This window comes from Suricata suricatta, chromosome 11 (genome assembly GCF_006229205.1).
Source record: "Suricata suricatta isolate VVHF042 chromosome 11, meerkat_22Aug2017_6uvM2_HiC, whole genome shotgun sequence".
NCBI lineage: Eukaryota > Metazoa > Chordata > Mammalia > Carnivora > Herpestidae > Suricata > Suricata suricatta.
The window spans coordinates 96,744,931-96,771,254 of record NC_043710.1 but is presented as its reverse complement, the minus strand read 5'-3'; the positions used below and the strand labels follow the sequence as shown (position 1 = coordinate 96,771,254).

At 44.5% G+C, this 26,324-nt stretch overlaps 1 protein-coding gene and 1 long non-coding RNA gene across 2 annotated transcripts; both read right to left on the bottom strand.

The window, feature by feature from the left end:
* Positions 1-9,772: 9,772 nt before the first annotated feature.
* Positions 9,773-21,141, bottom strand: MMP13 (matrix metallopeptidase 13). Its single transcript, XM_029956735.1, has 10 exons — positions 20,991-21,141; positions 20,662-20,903; positions 19,767-19,915; positions 19,472-19,597; positions 17,525-17,686; positions 15,876-15,993; positions 14,783-14,916; positions 13,433-13,592; positions 11,905-12,008; positions 9,773-10,992 (listed from the first exon to the last, which is right to left on the bottom strand). The coding sequence occupies exons 1-10, from the start codon at positions 21,105-21,107 to the stop codon at positions 10,892-10,894; spliced, it is 1,413 nt and encodes a 470-aa protein (XP_029812595.1). The 5' UTR covers positions 21,108-21,141; the 3' UTR covers positions 9,773-10,891.
* A 3,149-nt stretch (positions 21,142-24,290) lies between these two features.
* LOC115306375 lies at positions 24,291-25,769 on the bottom strand. Its single transcript, XR_003915314.1, has 2 exons — positions 25,625-25,769; positions 24,291-24,710 (listed from the first exon to the last, which is right to left on the bottom strand). It is a non-coding gene; the product is annotated as an uncharacterized LOC115306375 (long non-coding RNA).
* Positions 25,770-26,324: the final 555 nt, after the last annotated feature.

Below are 26,324 nucleotides of genomic sequence, written 5' to 3'. Positions count from 1 at the left end.
AGGCAGGAGACAGAAAGGGCAGAATATTTCCCACTGTGGGAAATACAAAAGGTGCTTTTCTGTAAAATAAATGAGCCCTAAATGCAGTGGGTGGGCTCGCTGTTCTTCCATTCCTTCCTATTGATCAGGGTCTGATACTTGAGGAAACTTGGGTTACACGTGGGAGGAAGAGGCTAACTCATCAGAGTGAGAGAGTCTAAACATTATCTCCTGCTGGTGGATGCTGGCCTCCCCTGTACACAGAGCCTTGCCCTCAGCTTTTGGAGGACGGCAGGATATGTGCTGTTTAATCTGTGCCTGACTTTGGGCCGACACATTTCCCACGTGTCGTTTGAACACAGCTGTCTCTAGCAGGAGAAAGTGCTTCAAGGAACACAGGCCTTCTAGTCTCCAGGGCCCTCATGTCCTCCACCCCTGGGGAACCCCAAGGGCTTTTGGGTGAGCCCCTCCTCCATGCCAGTGAGCCTATACATATACACAACATATACAAGGGTCTTTCTGAGTCAGAACCAGGAACCTGTGAAGCTTTGTAATCAGTCTGATTCTCCCACAAGCAGAATGATTGCCAGATTCAACTGGCTCTGGCCTAAAAATGATGTTATCTAGTCCCCAACTCACCATTACCCTTGGACCACCACCCATGGGGACCAGCGGCCATAGGGACCAGTGGCCATGGGACCAGCAGCCTTGGGGACCACCACCCATGGGGACCACCACCCAAGGGGACCACTGGCCATGGGAAGACACTTTGAAGTTGCTGTCCTCTGTTGCAGACAAGGACTGAAACCACTCAGTGCCACATAGAAAACATGAGCACCTGTCTCTATTTCTCTGAATTCAGTGACTGTCTAGACATTATAAGAGTGCTCCACTGCCCCAGGGAGCAGCTGCATAAGGACTCACTGGCCCAATCAATTCCAGGGACACATTACTTTCCACCCTCCTCTCCCCGCACCCACCAACTGTGTTCGCCATGGTCAGGGACTCTAAGTATTCAGCTACTGTGCCATACAAGGTTGTCTGATCCCTCTTTTAAAAACTAACCTGATATTTTGTGACTCTAACCTACGTATCAATTCACATGACTGACTATGTTTCTGGCATTTTTTTACTTGAACTCCTTGCTTGGGTGGCTTGGTTTAGTTTTATACCTAAACCTAATTTCAGCTCCTGTCTGAGAAATACACCAACAGCCTCGTTGAAGCAGAGGTCTGTTATGTACACAGAGCTACTGGGTTTAGTCAAGAGGAACAACGAAGTTGAATTTTACTCAGAAATGTGCACAACAGGTAGTCTGGAGGGCATCTAGTGAGGGCCTTCCCAAGTGTGACTCAACAGGCATTCAGCTGGTGTGAAACTCGGGCTTCCACAGGGTGTGTTTTTGCCCCTGGCACCAAAGTCTTAACTCTTCTTCACCAAGTAAAGAATCATCAGTGATAATACCGCCAAAGGAAACACCTTAATGTGTCTTCTTCCTCTCCCCAGAGAGGCCGGATTAAGGGCTGGAGATGGGCACAGAGAGGGGCCAGCGCATCCTCAGGCAGCGTGAGACAGGCTCCCCATGCTGTAAGTAAGGGCGAGGCCGGGTGAATGTGCCGTTGAGGGAATGACTGCATCTCCTCCAGATGGTTTTATGACAATGGGATTAGACTCAGGATTTGGTGATCTGGGATATGGTATGAGTGCTCAGAGTTGATTCAGTTACTGTTGCACAAATAACGGCAGACACGTGGTTGGAAAACATGACCACCTTGTGTTCCAGCTGACAGGCCATGTGGCATGGTTGAGTGGTGCAAGTGCAGGAACATCGGGGTTTAGGAAAGGGCCAGATGCTAACAGCCCCTGTGCGTGCCTGTCCTGAGGGTGCAACAGGATTTGAGTCTCAGGTGGGCCATACCCCAGAGTGCAGGATCTCTCTCACCCCATCGAGTCCTTACCCTTCCTTGGAAGAAATCCTTTATGACCAGCTTATCTCTTTGCAGTCAGAAGCCACTGGGTTTTTTCCCTAGGATAGATCTAGGAAATAGCAGATAAAATTTGAAACTAGCCTAAATAAGACATCTAGTCATAAAAAACAAAACCACTTCTTCCAATAAGCCTGAAGACATATTTCATGGACAAATAATAATAAATCCTTATTGGATCCCCTTTCCTTTGGTCTGAACTAGTGCATTCCTGTGCTGATACCCACTATCGGTACAGATTGTACTCCTGTTCACCAGTCAGTCTTCACCACCATAGGAATTACCCTCATTTTTCCCAGAACTAAAGAGAGGCAGGACTTCCAAATGTAGAGAAATGATTGATGTTTTTACTGTTAATTCCATAGTGCTCCTTCTTGGAAGTTCTAAAACAGAATTTCAGATCCTCAAGAAGTAGAGCAGATACAGAACCCTCATTCAACCAGACTGAAGAGAAGTAGCCTGGAGGTTGTGAGAACGGGAAGTGCTTACAAGTTACAGCTGCAAATCCAAAAGCATGACTTCAGTTCCTGCTTTGACCATGAGCTCCACGTCCACCTCTCTGGTTTAGCAAGGGCCATGGCTCCACCGCCCATGGCCGACCCCCACACTCTTCCACATTGTTCAAGCAGCAGCTTGGCACTTGTACTCGCTACCTGCCCAGGGGTCCATGAAGTGCCACACAGGCATTATTTCAATCTGAATCTCTGGGTTCAAGTCCCAAGCCTCCAGCAGACCAGCTGTATGACTTAGAACAAGGCCTTGAATCTCTCTGTGCTTGGTTGTTCACTTATAAGGTAGGAAGGGAAATGGAACTTCTGTAACAGTAAGTAAATGAACACACATGAAATGCTTCAACAGTTGTGGCACCTGGAAAAGTATGAACGTCTAGTACTGTTATTACAATGTCATTTCCGATGGGATGTGCTCTATAGTTGAGACCCAAGAGGCTGAGCCTCCCAGTGGCTGCCCACCAGGATCTCGGGGCAGGGTAGGCGCTGCCTAGGGCCACTCTCTCCTAGGTGGTACCTGTTCACCCTACAGCACCAGCTCTGGCCTCCCCAGTGCAACCTCCCCATCACCCACTCATCCTCCTGAGGTGGAGGTTTCACATTTGGATGTCTGTGCTGGTCCCTCCAACAGCCCCTCTGCGTTCGGGACCTTGAATGTAAGGACAAAGGGTTGCTAGGCTGGGGTGATGAAGAGGACAAAGGAGCTGGGGGCTGAGGGCTCTCAGGAGATTGGGATTGGATTTGGAATCACAAATCTAATTTGGGAGACAGCAGGCAGCTAATAGAGGAGAGAAACTGAAGGGATGGACAGGTAGAGGCCATAGTCTTCTACGGTGCCGGCCACATGGCCTTCCTGTGTCCATGCCCTTTCTGCTCCATCCCCTTCACAGCTTTAGGCTACTGAGAGCTGGACATGAGGTTAATCAGAACTGAGATGCACCATAAGTGTGTAAAAATACACACTGGATTCCAAAAAATAGGATGTAAAATATCTCAGCATTAATTATTTAAAATCCTAATTATATTTGAAATACTGATATTTTGGATATATTGAGTTAAATAAAACATCAGGAAAGCTCATTTTTATCTGTTTGTTTTTTATTTGTTTAATATGGCTACTACAAAATTTAAAATTATGTAAGTGAATTTTGTTGTATTTCTGTTGGACAGGGCTGCTCAAGGGTCCCCTGAATTGCCTGTTGTCAGGACCTGGAGGGGCTCCTGCACTGGCCTATTCAACCAACATGGGCCCCTCAATGATGTGTTTGTCCCGAGTGCTGGCCGGGGGGCTACTGCATACAGTGGGTGCAGATGGTGCAGAGGGTAGAGCAGCCGTACCTCTGGGCTGAGGTTTCCTGCAGTGCCAGAGAGAGGAAGAGAAAAGAATCTGCTAGAAAGAGAGCCTCTCATAGATATCAGGGACAGGCATAGGCTCAAGGTGGTCTTGAGGACGTCAGAGAACCTGGATAGTTCTGGATAGTTCTAGGAGATGACACGATAGCTGGGAGGAGCAAAGGTTGTGATTGGCTTTGTGCTGATGCTGTCCAGAGTTAAGTGGGGGTGGGGAGAGGCGGTGCCCGGGCACTAAGTCAGTGCAGGTCTTTGAAGCTGACAACTATTCTCTTTGTAAGAAGCTGAGTTGACCTCAGAGAGCAAGAGGGAGAAGAAAAATTTAAGACGTTCAGTATGGACCAAACAAAACTGAGACAGGTGTATGTATTTGTCTCAGTATTTATATCTTCACTGAAGGAAAAGTCCAGCCCTTCGTTGATAAATCAGGGGACCCAACCTCTGGGTGGAGGCAATTACCCAAGATGTGGCAAAAAGCAAGCAGAATGCACTGGGCACGGAGTATTGAAAAGTGGGGACTCTGGTACAGGGAGTGAAGAGGGGTACAGTTTGTAGCAAAAGTAGGGACCTCAACTCAAGAAGAACACAAAACTGAGTTGCCAAAATTGGATGCAAAGCCAAGGTTGTCCTGGCAGAGAAAATATTTTGCTGGGTCCCAGGAGGTGGGCTGGCTCTCCCTCAATCTCTGCTGACCAAGGTCAGTCAAGGTCAAGTGACCTACCTATGAGTAAAGGATTGGCCACAAAGGCTGAGAATCTGGCCCGACAATTACCCAAAGTCATATAGACACAGCTCCCCTTGAACCACCGCACTACTGGTCTCCTTTTGGAAAAATGAAGTATGTTTCATGAGCCTTGATGAGTAATGGGTCTCTCCACACATAGTGTGCTGCCCCACGGAGGGCGGGAGAATTAAGCTGGATGAAGAGAGTGCGATGATTTTTATGGATTGTCTCAAACATGACTGTGTGATCTTGGACTGTTCCTTCCCTCCTGGCCTCAGTTTCTCATTTGTAAAATGAAATCCCTGAATCAGATGATCTAACTGGTGCCTCTAATTTTTTCTTCTACAGTAAACAAAGGACAGACAATATTATCATATCCCCCCAGCCCCAAACTGGCCGCATTGTTAGATTTCAGGAGATGTTTTAAAGTTCACTGTAAACATCAAACAGAAACAAAGCATGTGTACACAGTGGATAACGAAATTCTAGGAAAACAGCTGACTTATGGGCTCCTTTTCCAGTTAATCCTACGTAAAGTCTTGAGTCAGTTTGTTGCCCAAATATTCTGCTTCCATCGCTCCTTCTGGAAAACATGGTCCAGACTTGCACTTCTTCATGGCCCTGCTTCCTTGGCCTTCATTTTATCTGGCTGTTACTTAGGCCATACATCAGTTTAGAAGCTCCCTATGAAACTGGGAATAAACTATTTAGCATGGATCTTCCTTATTAAGGGATAAAGCTGGATAAGTGGCCTCAGAAAAGTGAGCGCAGCTGGAGGTGAAGATGGTTCAGTGTCCAGACCTGTGGCTTGGCTTGAAATGATCCAGACCAGGCCTTTCCAGAAACAGAGCCAACATAAGCATACACACTGTACCCCATGTGCTCAGAGGCACTCAGAGCTCTCAGAATCCATTGCTTTGCCAGCACAAGCCACTGGGCACAGGCTGGCTAAAGCACACAACCCAGAAGGGCCGCCCTTTTAACCACAGAAAGTACGTCCTTTTCACATAGAATTGGAAGGGCCACAGGGGTGCCTGAGTGGCTCAGTCGGTTAAGCGTCCAATTCTTGGTTTTGGCTCAGGTCATGATCTCACAGTTCTTGAGTTGGGCCTCCGTTGGGCTCTCTGCTGTAAGCACTGAGCCGGCTTTGGAACCTCTATTTCCCTCTCTGCCCTGCCTCACTTGCGCTCTCCCCCAAACAAATAAATATTTTAAAAATAATAATAACTAAAAAACAAATACACAGAAACACACTTTTACTACTGATTTTAAGTCTTTTTGGCACAGGAGGCAGGGACATAGCTGGGGATGCTTGGATGATGTCCTTGAGCCCAGTGTGAAGGTCGGACAACAGCAACAGTAGTATCTTCACTCTTGAACAACTGTTAACACTCAGCAGGTGGGTTTTGATCCATGTGAACCCAACTCCATTACAACCAAGACTTCAGAGACTCCGCGACTGGCGGGATACCGTGTACTGTATGCTGTTTCTTGCTCATTTGATATGTGGTGACATTATAAAATGATTGGTTCCTGAGTGGGTTACATTTTCCTCCTCTGAGTATATAATTTTAGGACACAATTTGTCCATTTAGGTGAAATAAAAGTGCTCTATGAGCAGTGAGGAATTCTAGGTCAGCATTTGGCACACTCCAGAATATCAGGTGTAAAAAGTCCAAAAAAATGAGAAAAACTAAATCATGCGAGAGAAGGAAGCTTTGGAAACCTTAAGAATTCTCTTCCTCTAATAAGGTGATTGTCCCAGGTGATCGGCCCCGTGACTGGGGGTTTCTTCCTCTTTGCTGCTGGCTGGTTTGGTTCCACTTTAGTGTACTGCCCTGGGCTCTGCAAACGCTGTGGATTTTGTGGTTCATGTTCAAGTCCATCATCCAGAGGCCTGTGGTGACTCACAAGCTCCGGCTCTAAGCGTTGGCCACAGGTCTCAGTGGCTTGGCAGGACGTGCCATTCTGACTCTCATCTCCACGAAGGAAGCTTTATAGCTGAGAGGGTCAGCGACAGGGGCACAAACCCCATCCAAATCAGTGGCATAATGTCAGGAATTAAACCATCAGTGATTTGGCCAAGCTCTTCATCCCTACACTAAACAACAGAGCACAGTTTGGTGACTTAATCCGATTATCTGAACATTTCACGTCTTCAGAAGAGTATTGTCAGTGCCACCTAGTGGAACTATTGTAAATCCCACAGCCTCGTGATGAATCCCTACAATCAGGTTACTTTCTGTGACTGGGGCTTGCGCTTGGTAGCTAGGTACAGTGGCCAAATCTTTCCGTCAAGTGTTGCTACATATGTGTTGGCATTTTTATTCTGACACGAGGAAGTGGAGACGCAGGGCACTCTTTTTAATCTGACATGAAAATTCTCCCAGGATAATTTCAGAGGCAAAATCTGTTACACCTGCATGGGATTTTGTCCGCTGCGGGTTTCAAAGCCGTCTGGACTACAGATTCGCTTCAAACATGTCATCCCCATTATGCGCTGCGGAGACTGTCACTAGCTGCAAGTCCACTTGAGTGAGGTTGGCCGGGAGTTCTTGTCCTCCAACATCTGTGGACGTGGTGTTGCTTCTCAAGAAGAAGTCACTTGGTCTCCTCCCGGCATGCATGAATATCTGTGCGAACGAGCAGGCTCTCCGTACTTTAATATGATCTACAGCAGATTCTATGAGGACCAACTATTCAACTCATAACAAGTTTTCTTAAATACCACTCTTACCCGCAACAGTAAGCTCCAAATAGACATTTGGTATTTGAATTTGAGGATCTGGCCACAATGGAAGGACACTGATCCAGGTAACGCCAATCAAATTGGGAATTTGCAACTAAGACTGGAGCAGAGACAGGAGCTGGGAAATAATCCCGACAATACATCTATATCTATTTACGTCTATCTATCTATCCATCTATCATCTATCTATCCATCCATCCATCTATCCAACTATCTATCTATCCATACATCTATCTATCTATCTAATCTAGAGAAGAGAAAACATGCAAGCAATGAGGAAGTTTTTTCTGAAATCAAGTTAAACATTCTTCTTAAAAACGAAAGTAAAAGAAAATGATCTTCCATGCTCTGATATGTTTGGGAAATCTTGTTCCACAAAGTTAAGCACTTTCCTCTCCACAGGACCACTTGTAGCTGTTCATATGTCAGCAGGCACCAGGAATCTTCTGGAAGATGGGTAGAACACTTGCCAGGAAGCTGGGAGCCCCTGCAACAGCCTTGCAATCTCTCAGAAGTGCTGCTCGGAGCACTTCCATAAGTACCTCCCGAGGGCTTGTGGGACCCAAAGGCTCACTGACACACAGATTTCTGGATCCCTCAGCAGGGTTCCTCGTGCAGCAGGTCTGGGATGGTGCAGAATGTGCATTTCTGGCAAGTTCCCAGGTGGTGCTGTTGCCTCAGGAGCATATTGGAGGAAAACCGTCTAAAGCAGCCTTTCCAATGCAGAGAGGAGCTGGAGTGCCCCCAGCGTGGAGTCATCTGCTGAAGACTGGGTCTGGGGGCAGTGAGGGGCCTCGAACCACACCAGGGCAACCCACCGGCCCCGGGGCCAGAGAGAGGCTGCCAGGAGAGCCTTCCCAGCTTCTTGCAGAGACAGGTGCCCACCTCCTTCCAGAATAACATTGAAAATGCCACCCATCTGATCGAAAAGTCAGAATTTCCATCAACTGGGTCAGTTACTAAGAACTAGATAGTCACATGCTGATCCTTAGAATGAGCTGCCTGTAGTTTTTTTAACTAACAGGCCTTAGCAGTCAATAAGCTTTCTGTTTGCCTGTTTATCACAGAGAAAAACCTGGATTCTTTGTGGCATCAGGAAAGATAGGAGGAACAGGGTGGAATGCAGGGGCTCCTTGGTATAGTTTACCCGTCTGTGGTCTGCGAGCATCATCGTGAACACCTCTGTGACTCTCTACTGGGCTCCAGCAAGTCCTTTTTAGTCTGGAGGGCTGACCTGGAGGCCTTCCCAAGTCTCTTCGCCACCCCAGTTACGGCTCCTGCTAGATGCTCTTGGGGGCTCTCCCACTGGGAGGACTCCCTCCAGCCTCCCTCCTGTGCCCCTCACCCCACCCACACAGCAGGTGAAATCCCTCTTCCTGGAGGGTCTCAGAAGACCTTGTGTCTTGTCTTTACAGCATTTATCATAGTTGTATTTCATACTTCTTTGATTAATGCCCATCTCCCCAACCAGACTGTGAGCCCCAAGAAAGCAATAAGGTTTTACTCTTCAGTGTATCCACAGCATCTGCTGAAGTTCCTGACACAGCAGAGGTGCCCAACTAAGATTTACTGGGTGGATGGAGGGAGAGAGGCATGGACAGATGTATGGACGGATGGACAGATGGACGGACAGAGAGATGAACAAATGGATGGATGGATGAATGGACGGGCATGTTTTACTCCAATAGCAGGTCTTAGAAATCAGGAACCCTATGGCACAGTCAAGAAAGACGAAAAGCATGAAGCCCTACTCTGAGGGGCGCCCTGGCAGGAAACAGTTTGCAGTCCTGCACCCACAGCCACTGATCATGCTCCCCTAAAATCATTTAACTTACTGAACTTTGATCATTTTACCTCCACAGTAGGATATAAGTTCTTCGGGGGGTAGCAAGCAAGTTTTTCTAGTTAATATCAGCATCTGAGCTGCCTGACCGTTAGCAGACCCTTACTGGATGTTTGGGGATAGGCAGTGTTTGCCCTCTTCCCGAGAGGTGCCTGCCTCCCCGTTGTCCCAAAACTTCACCAAATGGCACAGGTCACATTTTCAACATCGCAATAGTCAGACCCCCAAGAGGCTCAAGGACTTGTTTAAGGTCCCCCGCCAGAGTTCATGGCAAAGTACACCTTAGAACTCAGTCTTCCTCACTCCAGATTTGGGGATCCTCACACCTCCTTTCCAGCAGTGCTTTCAGCAGGGAGGGGTCTGAGCAACCAGTGGTCCAAGTGGAGAGCTGCCGCCCACCGCACCTGTTAGAGTGCCCGTTAACACAGTCTGGGACAGTTCATCTAGGTTCTGGACTTAGTCTCCCTACCAACAAACAAAACGAAAACAGCGAGCCAACTACATTCAGCAAGAAATATGGGCAAGAAAGAGGAATGACTTAAATGGACTCTCTTTGTGTGAGGAAAGTGTAAAATTATACCAAAAGACAAACTATACTCCTCTGTGTTGAAAACATATTTTTTATTAGAAGCAATATAAATGCTTCCTAACACATTCTGCAACTATAACACACTTTATTTTCTTTGCCTGAATTTCTGTTAACAAGATGTTCTTCGCTCGGTGGCCATTCCGGTATTCGGTGAGAACGCCGTGCCAAGCGGGGTAAAATGTGCTGAGGGGTCACAGGACCAGGAAAGGAAGCAGAGAGAAAAGCACAGCTCACACCCTCAAGAAGACTGCGGTCCGCGGATGTTGTTTTTATTTTGGATGTCTCTGTCTAGCACACTTCCAATTTTTAAGATATGTTTGAGTCTGTATCTTCAGAAAATAGGGCTAAAATACCACCTTGAGTCTTAATCAGATGATTCATGAAAGAGTAATAGATCATTGTGATAAAAAATTTAATTCTTTGATATTTTTGAGAGACCTGAAATGTTTGAATACAAAAAGAAACTATCTTCTTTATCTCCTATAACAGGCAAAAAATGTCTTCTTTGAGAGTAGCTCTGGAATCACGGTCAAAGTGAAAATTAGGCAGAACCCACAGGCGCATCTATTATCTTTAGTGTTGGCCTCTGTCTTTCCTCTTTCGTGACCTTGACACATTCTGGTGTCTATATGAATGGGGCCACGTACATTCGGATAGTGTCAGTGCAAAGCCAAAATTACTCCTTTGGAAACTTGTCTACAGTATCGTTATTACAGATAGTTCCCTTTGGCTTTTGTCTTTACTTGGTACCCTACGCTCCTGGCAAATTCCACTTCCATACTACTTTATGCTTTTTCATAAAGATGATTCATTAACTATGTAACTGTGACTTACTTCTATACCTTTGCAAAGTCTCCTTATAAATATACTTTTTAAAAAGATGCTAACTCTCTTTGACACACCATGGGTCCCATTTCGGCCGCAGGAAATACTGTGGAGGACCGCTTGCGGAGGACGCAGCAATCAGGTGACCTGTTACTTTAAACTTCACTGTGGTTCCAGCCACATCTCACTATATACATCCAACCTATTCAAAGATAAGTTACTGAGGCTTGTTCACAGAACGAAGCTTTCCCGAAACCCCACCCCCACACCCGGCATCACTGGAAGTATCATCTCAAATGCTCTCCAGGATTTAAATAACAACAGTATTTAAGACACACTTAACACCACAGCAGGGAATTTGCTGGCAGGACTCGAACAATGCGGTTACTCCAGATGCTGTATTCAAACTGGATGGGCCCATTGAAAAAATAGATGTAACCTGTAAGAAAAAGACCAAACAGAAAATTTCAGAGTCTGCAAATAATAAGGGTTTATTCCAGCTCGCATTAAAAGTGCAACCCGTTAGATCCCCCCCTTTTTTTTTTAACTTTTTTAAAATGTCTTTTTATTTTATTTTGAGAGAGAGAGACAGATACTGAGCAGGGGAGGGGCAGAGAGAGAAGGAGACCCAGAATCTGAAGATAGGGTCCAGGCTCTGAGCTGTCAGCACAAAGCCCGACTCAGGGCTCCAGCCCACAGACCGTGAGATCCTGACCTGAGCCAAACAAAGTCGGATGCTCAACCGACTGAGCCACCCAAGCACCCATAGATCCCCTTTTTTTGAAACATGGCAACACTTACATTTAAAACCCTTCTAATGCTTTAATACATTGCTTATCATTTCAGGGAGGCAAAAATGTACAAGTTTCCTGGGTCTCCTGAGTTGTCACCTAGAAATCGTCATCTTGCCATGAGCTCCAATGTGGATGCTTGATGTGTTGATATAAGCTATTGGTTTTAAGTTTTGAAAAATACCTCTTTTCAAAATTAAGGCAAAAACAACAATATAGTGATGGTAGTCATTTTCCTTCTATACAGATGACACCGCCATTCTATCTCTGGCTTAAATTATGGCAGTAATCTTTGTATCTTGGCACTGGTAAGCACAATTTAAGATAATTTTTAAAGTTTGGCATCTTTTATTTGGAGAATTAGCAATAATTTAAGTACCATTGCATTTATTCTAGCATGTTATGTTTTGCTTGCTGCCTGTGTGAGTGGTCACACTCAGTCCTCGCCTGCCACACATTCACTAGCACATCTAAGTCTGGATAAAACTGCTTTGGACGGGAAATGATTTTGAGGGACTAGAGAAGCCCCCCGTTAGTATCCGTGTGATGGAGCTAGTTACCGTTTTTCTCATAGACAGCGTCCACTTTGTCACCGATCCCTGGGAAGTCCTCCTCTATCAGCCTGGGGTAGCCTTGATCCATGGCATGGCTGTTGTCATCATAGCTATGTGGGGAGGAAAAGAGACTCTTAAGTAGGTCGTATTGCTTAGATTTTCTCTTAGAAATGATACAGTGGCTACAGAACACCTTTTGAAATTGACACAAATTTTACATTTTTAAGTCCAGAGCTGCTGAACTATGGAGACGGCTAGGACCTGTGCACACTGCAACGCTAAGCTACAGGACCTAGGCATCGTCACAAGGACGCATAGGGTGCCATGAGAGTACATGAGGAGGGAGAGAGCCTCAAGGGCTCGAAAAGGACTTTGAGGTTAAATGGTATTTCCAGTTAACTTGAAACAGTGGGCAGAGTTTCAAGAGGGAGAGATGCAGGGAAAGACCTTCGAGCCAAATGGGCGGATGTGAGCACAATGCATTTGAGATCCGGTAAGTCATATGCCCTCACTGACCACAGACCCTGTGGCAGGCATGGGGACCGGCACGGCAGCACCGGGAAAACTTGAGAGAGTAAGGAATGTCATTGTCAGAAATAAAGCCAAATGACAAAGAAGACATATACAGGGAATGTGCATGTGTGTGCGCGTGCGTGTGCATGTGCATGCACATGTGTGTACAGATAAAGTAGAGCTACTAATTTAAACATTTCAAGTATGGGATCCCTATGAGGTATTCTCTCTCTCTCTCTCTCTCTCTCTCTCTCTCTCTCTCTATATATATATATATATATATATATATATATATATATATGGCATGCCCTAGCCAACCAAAACACATCCTGAAATCATATATATGTATAAATGATTATATATATGAACCATATATATTCTCATCCATCTACTTGTCTATCTATCTATGTCTGTCTGTCTATCTATCTATCTATCTGGCTCTAGGCTCTTTGTTGTTGCCAGTGTCAAAGCTGCCTTAATATCTACATATGTTCTAAATATTCTAACTCCACCTGACTTCAAGAATTGTGGGTCTAGCAGCTTCCTGGCCAAGCTCTCCAATGGGTGAGCAGACACGAGGGAGGCAATGGCGGCCTTCTCTGTCTCAGTCTTCTCCTGTACCTGCTCCTCTGTCCTCTCTGGCCACAGAAGATGGAGCTACATGTAAATTAGAAGGAGATGACAAGAAAGAGGAGCCAAGGGAAAGACCAGTGAGAGCAAAGATGTCAAAGTAAAAGAGATGGTTTAGCAGGGCTGGGGGATGACAAGTGGTCAAGAAAGACAAGAATGGCTCCAAGGCAGTGGGTCCTGTGTGTGCGCATGTGCGTTTTCAAGAGCACTTGAGACTTTTAAATACCTGTCTGAGGATTTGCCCTCAAGGGCTGACATGGAATGGACATCAACGTGACTGCTATGACACTGTAAACAATACATGAGGTAACGATTTAAGCTAGCGAGAGTGAGTGGGAGCCAGCTGGCCTGCACGGCACCAGTGACGGGTCAGTAAACATGGCAGCCATACCTCCAGACCTGGTTTCCCGAGAAGAAGAGCGTCTTTCCTGTGTCCTCAAAGTGGACAGCTGCACTTATCTTTTTAACTTCTTTTGGAAATCCCAGCTCGGATATTTTTTTGGGGTAGCCTTCCAGAATGTCATAACCATTAAGAGCCCAAAATTTTCTGCCTAGAATAAGTGAAAGATGGTGTTATTATGCAAGGGAACCTATTAGGACTCCCATTATGTAGATATTTACTTTAACAAAGAAAGATTCATTTTATGCATTTGGAAATAAATTAGCCTTTGTGGGCACCATGTTTATGAAACATAGAAATAAGCATCTGTCAAACAAAAACTGGATCTAAGATACTAATTTCCTAATTATGAGTATAATTACCAATGAAACACCATGATTATTTGGCTATTTATTACCTCTGAATGTTACTCTGGAGTTGGGTGAAAAGAACATTAAGAATTCTTCATGAGTAAGCAGTACAGTGGGAACATTACGTTAGATTGAAAGCTCAAATTTTATGCCAGATAGAAAGTTGTTACTTCCTTCTCTTAAAAGTGACTTTATGAGACTGTTAATTATAATAGTCCAACAACAGAAACAACATTAGTAGCCTTTACTGATTATGATCATGAATACAGAGCAGGAGTTTGGAAAACTTTAATTTTCTGTCAAGGGAACAAGTAAAATATTAAAATGTACATATACTCATATGTGGATCTTGAGAAACTTAACAGAAGACCATAGAGGAAGGGAAGGGGGAAAATAGATACAAGCAGAGAGGGAGGGAGGCAAACCACAAGCAAATCTTAAATCCTGAGAAGAAACTGAGGTTTGGTGGGGGTGGGGAGAGGGGAAAATGGAGGATGGGCATGGAGGAGGGCACTTGTTGGGATGAACACTGGGTGTTGTATGGAAGCCAATTTGACAATAAATTATATTTATAGAATAAATAAAATCTGCATACATTATGAACATAAATATTCATATATATAATATATGGTGGAGAACTACTAAAAAAGTGAGAAAATGAAATAAATGGACTTTTCAGAAGACAGAATTATGGATAATATTTTTTTCCATTTTTTAAAATGTACATTGTTATCAGGTTTGTTCAGCAAAACATTTTTAAGAGGAAATGAGGAAACATTGGCATGGTCGCTATAAAACAAGTGGTAGATTTGTAAAGATGGGCAATAATGCAGACTTTTCACTTGTCACATTTAGGGACATTTGGTAGAAGGTACGGGCTGCTTTCTATTTTGTTAGGCTCGGTTCTTCTTCGGGGTATTTTCTAAGGAGGGCCATCTTGCCAAGCCTCTGGCAGCATCAGCTTCGTCCCTGCCTGCAGGGAAAGGCTTACCTCTAAAGATGAAGATAAGGTCCCGGGATGGGTGCTCGTAGGCAGCGTCGATGCGGTTGGGAAGTTCCGGCCAAAAGGATTTTGTTAAAAACAGCTCTGCGTCCACCTGCTGGGGGTGCAGGCGCCAGAAGAACCTAACGGAAAAGGAGAAGTGCAGAGTTCGCTGTCATAGTTCTGAAGTGCAAACATTTTTGTGGCCGCCCGCCACCGGTGTCCACAGCCACGCAGGGAAGCTGCAGCGATCGTCACTTGTGGGCGTGTCCCTTCTGGACGAACCGCAGCCTACAGTGGGGTTTGAAATCTCACAGAGCCTTTGAGGGCCCCGCGGCCTCTGTGAGCTGTGACCACGCTTTGTTCAGTTTTGCAAATCTCACAAGTGGCGAGCAAACGTGCCAGGTGCTGGGTTAGGCTCTGGAAAGAAACCCGGGGTTACAAAAACTATGTCCTCCAAGTTGGTGGCCTAGGGAAGCAGATGCATTAGAAAATTCCTGGATTACAGTGTAATCGGGGCTCTAACAGGGGAGGTGGGAATGCTATTGGATCACTGATAAGGGCTCAATGAATCGATGGATGAATAAAGGAACAAATGAACAAGTCAGCATCATTAGAACAATGTTCTAATAGGAAGCTAAAAATCCATGGTTCATTACCCACAGGTGGGTTTAGGTTTGAAAGAACCCCCTCTCCCAAATTTCCACATATGTTACCAGAACAAAAGTCTTTTCAAACCAAAAGGAATTCACATGGACATTTTAAGAGTTTACTAATATGGTGATTGATTTCAATACTCGTGTTTTTAACATAAATGCACTAGACTTCTATATTTACTTGGTTATCTTTATAAGAACGAGTACAACCAAAGTCGTAAAGAGGGGCTGCATAATGCCAAGACTCCCCATTGGAAAGTAAGGTGTTTATCTGTCAGTCATTTATTTCATCAGAAACATGAAAAAAAAAAACCAAACTGCCCAAAGATCTCTTAGTTTCACTGTTAACTTAATCTTGGGAAATGTGACTGGATGCTTGGCAATCTGCAGATCCAGCTCATGAGTGCCTGTGACTCGCAGATCATGTAAAGTGGAATCACGAGTACCTGTCTTTAAAGATCATGGTCTCTCCTCGGAGGCTGGTGATGGCATCGAGGGTTAGGGACGGATCACATTTGTCTGGAGTTTTGGGATGTTTCGGGTTGGGGTCCTCATCTCCTGGACCTGCAGTCACAACACGAACGACAGAAGGTGGTGAGAATGGGCCCTCTGATGGCCCGACCCTGCTAATGGACAGCAGCAGGTCCCCTGCGGGGAGGGCAGTAGGTCCTCAGCTCCGGTGTCATGACACATACGGTGTGTCACTTGCTCTTGCAGTTCCTCCTGCTCTCGTCCTTCCAGACCCCTGATCACCCTTCTCAACTACAAGTTCAGGTGTCCTGAGTCCAGTGATAGGGATGGGTGGGCTGCAGGAGGGGCAAGAGACTTGGAGGACACTGGTCCCAGGCTGTGCCCCAGCTGCAAACAGGCTGCTCCCCAGAGACACATTGGAACCACTCACTTCTGGTGGCTCAGCGTCCCGGAGGGAGCTTCACGTCAGCTGGCACCAGCTGGCCGCGTCCGTGATGTCTGCCTCCCCAGTCCACGCCAGCACTGCTCTCCGTGCCCAGCCAGGCCTCCGGCAGCCCTCATGTGGCACGTGTGTGTGGCTCCCCTCACCCACCAGCTCCCACGTGTGCCAAAAGGGAGCCGGCCACAGCGACAATTCTGAGCTGCCTTCTCCCCACCGAGTTCATCCTAGCTACCTCGTCAAACACCCTGCTCACAACCCTGGAAAATGAGGAGAAAGGCTGGCCCACGCTCACGCCGGCTGCTCCCCAGGACTTCGGCCCAGAAGGGGAAGTGGCAAGTGTGCTGAGCTCTGTGCTCCAGAAGTGTTTCCACCGACGACCCTGCCCTGTGGCCTTAGCTCTCTCTGTGGCAGGCATGTGTGCTTGTCTGGGGAGAGGCTTAACTACTTTGTAAACATTGTTGAAAATTTGGAAGAAAAAAAAGAGGAAGGGATTCTTACAATGGTCCCTGTAGATGGTTAAGTAACCACAGGCCACTTGAACGGTGTCTATGGTAGCAAACTGACGCGGCTGAAGGAACACCCAGGATTTATGGGAGCTGGCGAAGACCTCACTTTCACCCTCAACCTCAGTCCTGGAGATTCGCTACTTAAGCTCCAGGGTTTAGTTGCTTCATTGGCCAAATTAGGAACTGAATATTTTTCTTCCTTATGTCAGAGGTGTCTTGAGGGTATCAAAATACAAATATGAATCTTCAAAATCTTTGGAAAATAGAATACTTTCTATGTGAGTGGGTAGTCTGATTTAGAAAGAAAAAGTGGGCATGTTTTTCCAGGTTCTAATAACAGGACCAGGGGGTGCCTGGGTGACTCAGTCGGTTAAGCATCTGACTTTGGCTCAGGTCATGATCTCACGGTTTGTGGGTTCGAGCCCCATGTCGGGCTCTGTGCTGACAGTTCAGAGCCTGGAGCCTGCTGCAGATTCTGTGTCTCCATCTATCTCTACCCCTTCCCTGCTTGCACTCTGTCTCTCTCTCTCTTTCTCTCTCAAAAATGAATAAACACTAAAAAAAAAAAAAAAAAACAGAACCAGGACAGCAATATTGGTCATGAGAAATTCACTAATAATTTTGAAAATAAATGTCTGTATCTATTCTCATTTTGAATTGATAAATTAAGAGTTACCGTAGAGAGACTGGATGCCTTGTACATCGTCATCGGGAAGCATGAAGTGGCTTTGGCCTGTGTAGGTGTAGATGGGAAACATGAGTGCTCCTGGGTCCTTGGAGTGGTCGAGACCTAAGGAGTGGCCAAATTCATGGGCAGCAACAAGAAACAAGTTGTAGCCTGTAAGGAAACAAGAAAATGATGAGAAAACCAGGTCCTCCAATGACCAGTTTGTGGATGGAATGATATTTTCTTCATCTATTTCTCTTTCTTTGCTACTTTACTCTCTTTTTAAATTAATATTCAGTAGCTTGAAGGGAGATTCAAAATACTGATTTAATCCTTGTAAGAAAATGAGTATTCTCTTTGATTATAGCTGCCTACATAATTAGAGTATCAACAGATTGCTCTCGAGTTATTAGTCATCAGTGAGGATTTATTGTGAAGACACTAATAATCTTTGTTCTCTCAGGCCACGTGATGGCCTTAAAGGAGGAATCATGCGAAGTCACATAGGGTGACACAGATCAAGGGGGTTTCTAGAACATTATCAGAACAAGAGGCAGTGTGAAAAGGGATGACAACCAAGTACGGCAGATGCACTCAAAAGGGTCTCTGGGAATCTACTTGGGAATAAATCTCAATCAAACAATCCTTTCCAGAATATCTCTAAACTCTACAGTTTAAAGAAATACAGACTCTGGAGATGATCGGTCCACTTTCCTCTATTTTAGCAGACCACTGTATCACTGTTTTTACAGGACTTCTTCTAGTCATTCCTTCTGCCAATATTTGAGCCTCTTCATACTAGTATTTTAAATTGAAAAACATATAAAAGGTTGAAAAAAAAACATATGGAAATGAATCAGTGGTTTCACTTTGACCTTAAACATCACTTGCTATCAGAGCCTGTGCTCAAAGAAAATGTACAACCAACTTAGTAATGTGTGCAGACCATAGGAGCAATCAAAGCTCACACGATCTGAGTTACAAGCAGTTCTTCCTTGAAACAACCAGCGATGGATCCCCTTCCTGGCCTTTGTGGTTTCTTTGTGAATATTTTATTCATTTCAGCTGTGTAATATTCAGAACACAAATATATAAATTCTCACCTTTCCTTCCAAAGACAAATTGGAGGCATTAGAGCTCATGCATTGGCCAACCAAGGCCCAGTTTTACTCTTTGGAAAAACACTCCATTTGATTTAAGTGAACAACATTAGCCTCTATGAGGACTACCTCTGATTATCACCACCAATGGCCAGTATACCTCCACAATTAAGTCCTAGTTGGAACAATCTGGTTTTTCTTCCTAAAATAATATTTTGTATTCTTTTGAGCTTTGAAGACTCAACTACTGTCTGAATTCATTCAACACGAGTTTCATTTTGCTCTTATATGTACAACTTTTACCTGGTCTATCTCATGCCGTTCGGAGTAAGACACTGTCTTGATCTGCTATAATGGTGCTCATAAAATCAGTGACATAAGCATGTCAGAAACAAGTAACTTACATAACAGGAAACAGACAATTAACTGCACTTGGGCTATTTCTGTCAAGGAAAAAAAACCATTTTGACTCACATCCAGCCCATATATGACTTGCCTATCGAGCCCTAATAGTTTTTAGATATGTATAAGTAATAATCCATACTTCCTTAACATGCCAAAAGGTAATCTGTAGTAACAACACCTTGGTTGACAGAAAGACATGTTGGTCCTCATTCAAAGTTAGCTAGTATCCCTCAAGCCACTAAACCAAACTGCTCCCTTTTAATGTTTCACATAGGTGTGTAAGGATGTCATATATAGAGACTAATAAGCATAAGACACACTTATAATAGTTTTGAAAAATATAATCAACCATCAAATATAATTTACAGTCTGCTTCTTAACTTCTTGTCAATGGGGGGTCACTGTCTAATCTAATCTAGTAATCATGACATACCTTCATAAAAAATATTACCTTTGGAACTACTTGTCCATGTTTCATCATCATCAAAATGGGCATCCCCTCCATAATTTGGCCCAGGAGGAAAAGCATGAGCCAGCAGACCAGAGGGTCCATCAAATGGGTAGAAGTCTCCATGTTCTACACACAAAAGCAAGAGTTATGGGTCAAATTATATCTACTAGTGCCAGGCACAAATGCTGGGTGAATTCTATAAAAAGTAATGAATGACTGAAAGGAGGAATGAAAGAATGAAGACAATTAGGGAGAAAAATGTAAAATTGTCTCCAAAATGATTCTACGTCATTACCTTTAGTTCCAAAAGAGATCATGATGTCAGCAGTGCCATCATGGAGTCTGGTGAAATTCAGTGGTGTCACATCAGACCAAACTTTGAAGGCTTTTCTGAATGCCTTTTCAACTTCAGAATGAGTCAGATCAGGGGTGTAATTCACAATCCTATTTAACAGAGAAAGTTTCAATTACATTTCTGGAAAGTTCAGGCTATTTGAGAATATATTTTCTTGGAATACTGCTTTTCGACTCAAATGCAGTGGCTTCTCTGGAAGTTCTGGTAGAGGCTCATCATTTCAAAGAACTTACCAATTATGATACAATACAAAGAAAGACAGCAAAATGAATTCAGTCAGACATTTGCAAATATCTGACCACTTAAATTTCTTACATTTAAAGTATTCAGATATTTAATTTAAAAAATTATTTTAGTGTTTATTTTTTTTGAGAGAGAGAGAGAGACAGCATGATCTGGGGAGGGGCAGAGAGAGAGGGAAATACAGACTCTGAAGCAGGCTCCAGGCTCTGAGCTGTCAGCACAGAGGCCCATGCAGGGCTCGAACCCACGAACCATGAGATCATGACCTGAGTGGAAGCCAGACACTTAACTGACTGAGCCACCCAGGTGGCCCAGCCTACTTTTACTTCTAATTTGATTTCTTTTCTTAAAAAATACTTTGAGATTTTCAACATACAGTAATGCTGGGTTAACAGAACAATAGTAGATGTTAGGAGACATTCCCACCAATAGTATTAACATTATTAGTAGATTTCTTTAACTTCTGGTTAAATATTTAAAGCCTACCTTTTAAAAATGGGACCAAACATGTTCTGCCATCTAGAGCAGAACTAGGCATTTCATGCTGTTTTCAAAACCAACAAATCTTAAAGACAGACAGCTTCTGATGTACCTGTAGGTTAAGTTCGTTTTGGACCACTTGAGAGTCCGGGGGAACACGTTGTACTCGCCCACATCAGGGACCCCACATCGCGGTTTCTTCATGATGTCCAAGGTGTTATCATCAAGCTTGCCAGTGACCTCTAAGCCAAAAAAGGCTTGCATTTCTCGGAGCCTGTCAGCCACGGAGCTGGCGGCAGCTTTCTTCAGGATTCCAGCGGGATTCATGGGGTAGTAGTAGGATTTCAGGTATCGCTGGAAGAGAGACCAGAAGCACCTGCTTGGACAAGGGAAGGGCGTCGGGGAGCCGGGGCGCACCACTGGGACTGACGGGACACCTACCTCTGCCAACTGGAAGTCCTCCTCGGACAGGTCGTCGTCACCATCACTGGGAAGGGGCAGGGACCGACAACGAGCCCAGCTGCAGAGGAGCAGGGCGGTCAGGAAGGCCCGCTGCATCGTGACGGCTGTGCCTGCAGGCTGCTGGCTCCCGCAGACGAGCACCTTTATTTTATAGACCTGCAGGGTGAGTCATCATCTGAGGACACGCTCCCGCTTCCCAGGGAGCTGAAGGTAAACATGCTTACAGGGCGACTTTTCTCTTCCTCCCAAGAAGTGTGGTTTGTGGGAGAACTTGAGGGAAATATAAAATGAGGCCATCTCTCATTTCAGCAGGGTCCCAAAAACCATCTGGCAAAACAAACGGCCTCAGCATATTTATGGATACTGTGGGAAGCAGAGACTAGTGAGTTGTTCACTTCACTGGGAAGAAGGTTTTCCCTCTGCAGGGAAGCAGCTACGCTTGCTTTTTCCGAGAAGAAAATCAAGATGGTGCCCTTCCTTCCTTCCAGACCCACTGAGTCCTGCTTCTAGAGCACCTTTACCCCAGTGACCTGCAAACATCACCTTCCCCAAAGCAATTACAGAGGGAAACACTGTGTCTTCCGGAAGCAGAGAACTGGACCAGACCCATGCTTGCAGCCTCCGGGGCGCCGGGGAACATACACAAGATTGATGCTACTGTTGAAGTCTAAAGGCTCTGGTGTGACTCTTAGCAGACACAGAGTCCTGCCCGAACTCCCTGCAGGTCCAGGATGAGGGATGAGAAGACACTGGAACACAGTATACAGGCTACCACATATTGAGGGATTACTACGTGCCAGGCTTAAAGGGCATTATCTCATTTAATCTGCAAGACAGCCGTGGGAGGTAGGGATGGCTGGAAGGCTTGTTTCCACTTTACAGATGAATAATCTGAGTCACAAACAAGTCAAATACTTGCTTCAGGTCACAGAGCTAATAAATGGTACTCGCAGAATTCCAATCCAAGCTACCAGACTCAACTATCCACCACCCAGAATGGCCTCTACCCCCTTAATGTTCGTAAGTTTTCTCAAAAATTGAACTGCTTTTTTCCCCACATGTCTGAGAGCATCCAGGAAAACTGGGGGTCTAGGTAAGCTCATGGCCAATGTCAAGTTTCTCTATTTTTATTTTTAAGTTTACATAGTAGAAATGCCTTAGATCCAACACTCAGGAAAGCCATCCATGAGGGGCCTCTGGTCTATTACCCCTTTCAGAACCTCACACAGTTAGTACCATGAAATCTGAACGCCATCTTCGGTGCCCTGGAGCTGTAAATGGATGGAGGAATATGAGTCATGATCTTCAGATTGAATGACTGAAATCAGTGCAAGTTAATTTAAGTGGTCAAGAGTCAGAGCTAGGTCTGGAAGAGATGAAGACAAAGAGAAGGAGCATGAATACAGATTCGGGTAGGTCAGGTGGGTTGGGAAGGGCCATCTACATGTGAGTAAAATGCCATCCTCTCCACCTGCTAGTACTGAAGGGTGAACAGCAAAGCCTATGAAATGTGAGCAATCAGTTGAGGGAATTTGTTTTTTGAGAGAGAGAGGGAGTGTGTGCAAGTGGGGGAAGAGCAGTGAGAGAGAGAGAAACTTAAGCAGGTTCACACTCAGCATGGAGGCCAATGTGGGGCTCGATCCCATGGCCCTGGGATGATGACCTGAGCCAAAATCAAAAGTCAGATGTTTAACCAACTGAACCACCCAGGCGCTCCAGTTGAGGAAAATTTATGTTTTTTCCAAAACAGAACTAAATAGAGTTTTACAATAAATATTTCTAACGAGTTCAAGATTAGATTTGGGCTCAACCAGCAATGCAAGAGTAATTTATTTTAAGTCTCTACAACAGCTAATTTTAGATTAAGTGATAATTATCCAAAAATTTGATTCATCTACCAAGCTTCTAGGAAATCAGATCATTAGGAATCACTTAATTTTACCAATAAAATTTCATAAGTTTTTAAAGTCTTATTAGATATTTATTATTATTTTTTAATGTTTATTTATTTTGAGAGAGAGAGAGTGCGAGCAGGGAAGGGGCAGAGAGAGACAGAGACATGGAATCTGAAGCAGGTTCCAGGCTCTGAGTTGTCAGCACAGAGCCGGACGTGGGGCTCAAACTTACGAACCCATGAGATCACAACCTGAGCCGAAGTCGGACACTTAACTGGCTGAGCCACCCAGGAGCCCTCATTAGATATTGAAAACCTTTGGAAACAAATGATGTTTTATTTAACGTGCGGAAGGGGGAGAGACACATCACATAGGTTGAGACCTTACAGGTTCTCAGATATCTGTAGATGTGTTACCGCTTTAAGCTACAATGTTTTAAAAAGCCACTTTAGTAATTAAATCAGTGGCTACTAATTGGACATCAACTGTGTGGGATACCATGTGAATCACTATGAAGGTAGGAGGAAGATAAGAGCCTTTTTTAGGGATGATTACAATGTTATCTCCCCGAAAAGACACATTTTTAATGAGAAATGAAAATAAGTAAATGTCATGGTTTTTCAACTTTGAAAATAATGCTTATTACAAATAGCTTAGTATTTTATTAGTTTCCCATTCCACTTAAGAATATAAACAGTGCAAAATAAAAAACACAGAAAGGTCAATGAGAACACGCTGTTCACTTTCTGTAGTGTTCATAGCAAGGTAAATAAAAACTGCTCAGAAGATTAAAATAGAAATTGATTCCTTAAGAAAACAATCAGACTGCTTGTCCGTAGGCTACTGTTCACAGAGGAGTGCGTCTGGCTGGTGATTAGGATGTGTCATCACAGGGAAATGTGTTGGCAAATCTCTTGTCAACACGAGTCTTTATCTCGGGCTGTTAAGTGTTGGAATGAAAGCTAGTCTTTACTACTGATGAACTGGTTTATTGTTTCAAATGACACCTTTAACACAATGAGGCTGAGCTGGCATTTACAAATGGTTCTAACAAGCCTACCGGACACTGGAAATTTGAAAAGCTGTAGAATGAGCAAACAAAACTGGACCCAATTAGAATGTGTATCTACTGCTGATTCAGACATAAGCAATATGGGACTTTTTAAGACATACATCATCACCTAAGCTCAAAACTTCACCCAGGACAGAACTAGAGATGTCCATGACCAACCGTTGAGTAAAGCATGGGAAGGTTCCAGCTCAGGAAAACCAGGAACAAAGGGCTAGCAGAGCTGGATTATGAATATGAAAATCCAAGAAGTCAAACAATCTTTAAGACAAAAACTTTGGTGTCAGTTTAAAGTGTGATAAATCAACAATGTTGGTGGTGACACTTGGTATCTTTATTTTTCTACAAGCTAAGGATTTGAGTGTGCAAGATCAGGAAGTAATGATTCTTGGAAACACCCTCTGGTGGTTATCTAGTTTCTGATTCCTCCCCCAACCACCAAAGTCCCCTGGAATGGGTTCCATGCCTTTAAAAAAAGAATCACAAAAACTGGAACGTAAACAGCCAATCACACTGACACACTAGAGTAAGGTGTGAGAGTGCCCCCCCACCACCTATGCACAAGGCTGGCACACCCCCAGCTCAGGCGCAGGGCACAGAGGACTCAGCACAGGTGCCGCGGCTGGGAAGCTGGCCAGCAGTTTGGGAGAACCTTGACTTTCCACGTCTGAATCACAAGCTGGACGGAGATGCCTGTATTCACATGGGGTCCATCCCCCAAGAAAGTAATACAATCTGCAAGAAAAAAGGAGATTTGTTTTTGAATTCTTACTAGAGTATGACATCTGAAAGTCAAGACTTACTTTCTGGGCTCACTTTCTAATGAATTGTAATTTTCTTGGGCTTCATGAAACAGAGTGGTTACTGGAAGTCCACCGGCAGATTTAACCAAAGCTGCAAGAGGAGACAGCTAGGAGCAGGACACCCATGCTGGCCCAGCCCTGTCCAAACGTCTTGGAAAAGGGAAAACTCTGGATTGCCTGGCAGTGAATAATTGAAACAAAAACAAACCAGAGAAGTAATTGTAATACATGTAAAGACCCCTAATACTTAAACAATGAAGCAATCACTCTATTTCTAAAGCAGCTGGGGCTTGGCTTGTTACCCTAATTCACTAAACTAAAAGTTGTTATTTATTCTTACAAAACAACTTTTAGGATTTAAAAATAATACACAAAAAAGGTAAATAAACTTATTGCATGATGGCTGGAAAAGGAGAAACCTAGAAGGAAAAATTACCATAATACTTCAAGATTTTTTAGATCATCCCCACATATATATTCTAAAGGTTGATTTATTTAGATGATAGTCAGTCTTAAAGGTTTTTTTTAAAAACAGTATATTCTGGGATAGAAAAGTTGCCAAGCTGTTGCTTTGCTGAATCTACTTGATTTTCAGTCCCAAGAAAGCGATGGGAATGTGTCTGGGGTACGTGCTCCCTGGCTGGCCTTTTGCTGAATCTGCCACAAAACCGAGAATGAACTCAAAACTGCACGCGATAAATCTTAATAAGACAACGCATTAAAGAGGGTAATACTTGAAAAGTTTTCACATGCTCCAGTTGGATAATTTCAGAAAACCGTAGACAGGAAGTAGACAGGAAGCCCACGGAGACCTCCCCAGAGTCCTGCTCCCAGGCTGGTTCATACCTCCATCCGCAGGAAGAAGGTGGTCATCCCAGCTTTAGGATCAGGGCCAGCGCCCGGGGCCTCGGGGGTCTCCTGGGAATTCAGGTGTACTAATTTCACTGATTTCCTAGGGGTATCCATCAGCACCATGTGAGGGCCCCCGACTTTTCCCCTGTTAATGACAATGAGTCAAAGAAGGGCCTTGAACCTGTCAGGAAAGTTATGACCAAGCAATTAAAACACGTCTCAGGCAAGGAATATTACAAGCTGACATCGAAATGGCAAAGAAGTCCTTTTAAGCCACGGACCACAGGATGGGGTTGCTTCTTTTCCCTCTCTAGTGATTCAGCTCTTTGCGAAGTCCATGGAGACCACGCACACAGGCCTCGGCATCTGTTAAGCCGCCCATTCCCAGCCCTGCCACGTCTTCGCTCCCTCACACATGCTCCCTGTTTCATCTCACTGATACAGCAGTGACCAAAACATCTCCTACTTGACACATCCTCAAAGGCAAGGGAAATTAAAGCAAAACTGAACCCTTGGGACTTCATCAAGATCAAAAGCTTCTGCAAGGCAAAGGAAACAATCAAGAAAACTAATAGGCAACCGACAGAATGGGAAAAGATAGTTGCAAATGACATATCAGATAAAGGGCTAATATCGAAAATGTACAAGGAACTCACCAAACTTCACAATCACAAAACAAATAATCCAGTGAAGA

Coding starts and splice junctions, on each gene's coding strand:
- MMP13 (XM_029956735.1), bottom strand. CDS start 21,107: ATGCAGCGGGCCTTCCTGACCGCCCTGCTCCTCTGCAGCTGGGCTCGT. Junction 19,598..19,766: donor GATCTCTTTTGGAACTAAAG/GTAATGACGTAG, acceptor TTTTGTGTGTAG/AACATGGAGACTTCTACCCA. Junction 10,993..11,904: donor CGCTGTCTATGAGAAAAACG/GTAACTAGCTCC, acceptor TTTTTCTTACAG/GTTACATCTATTTTTTCAAT.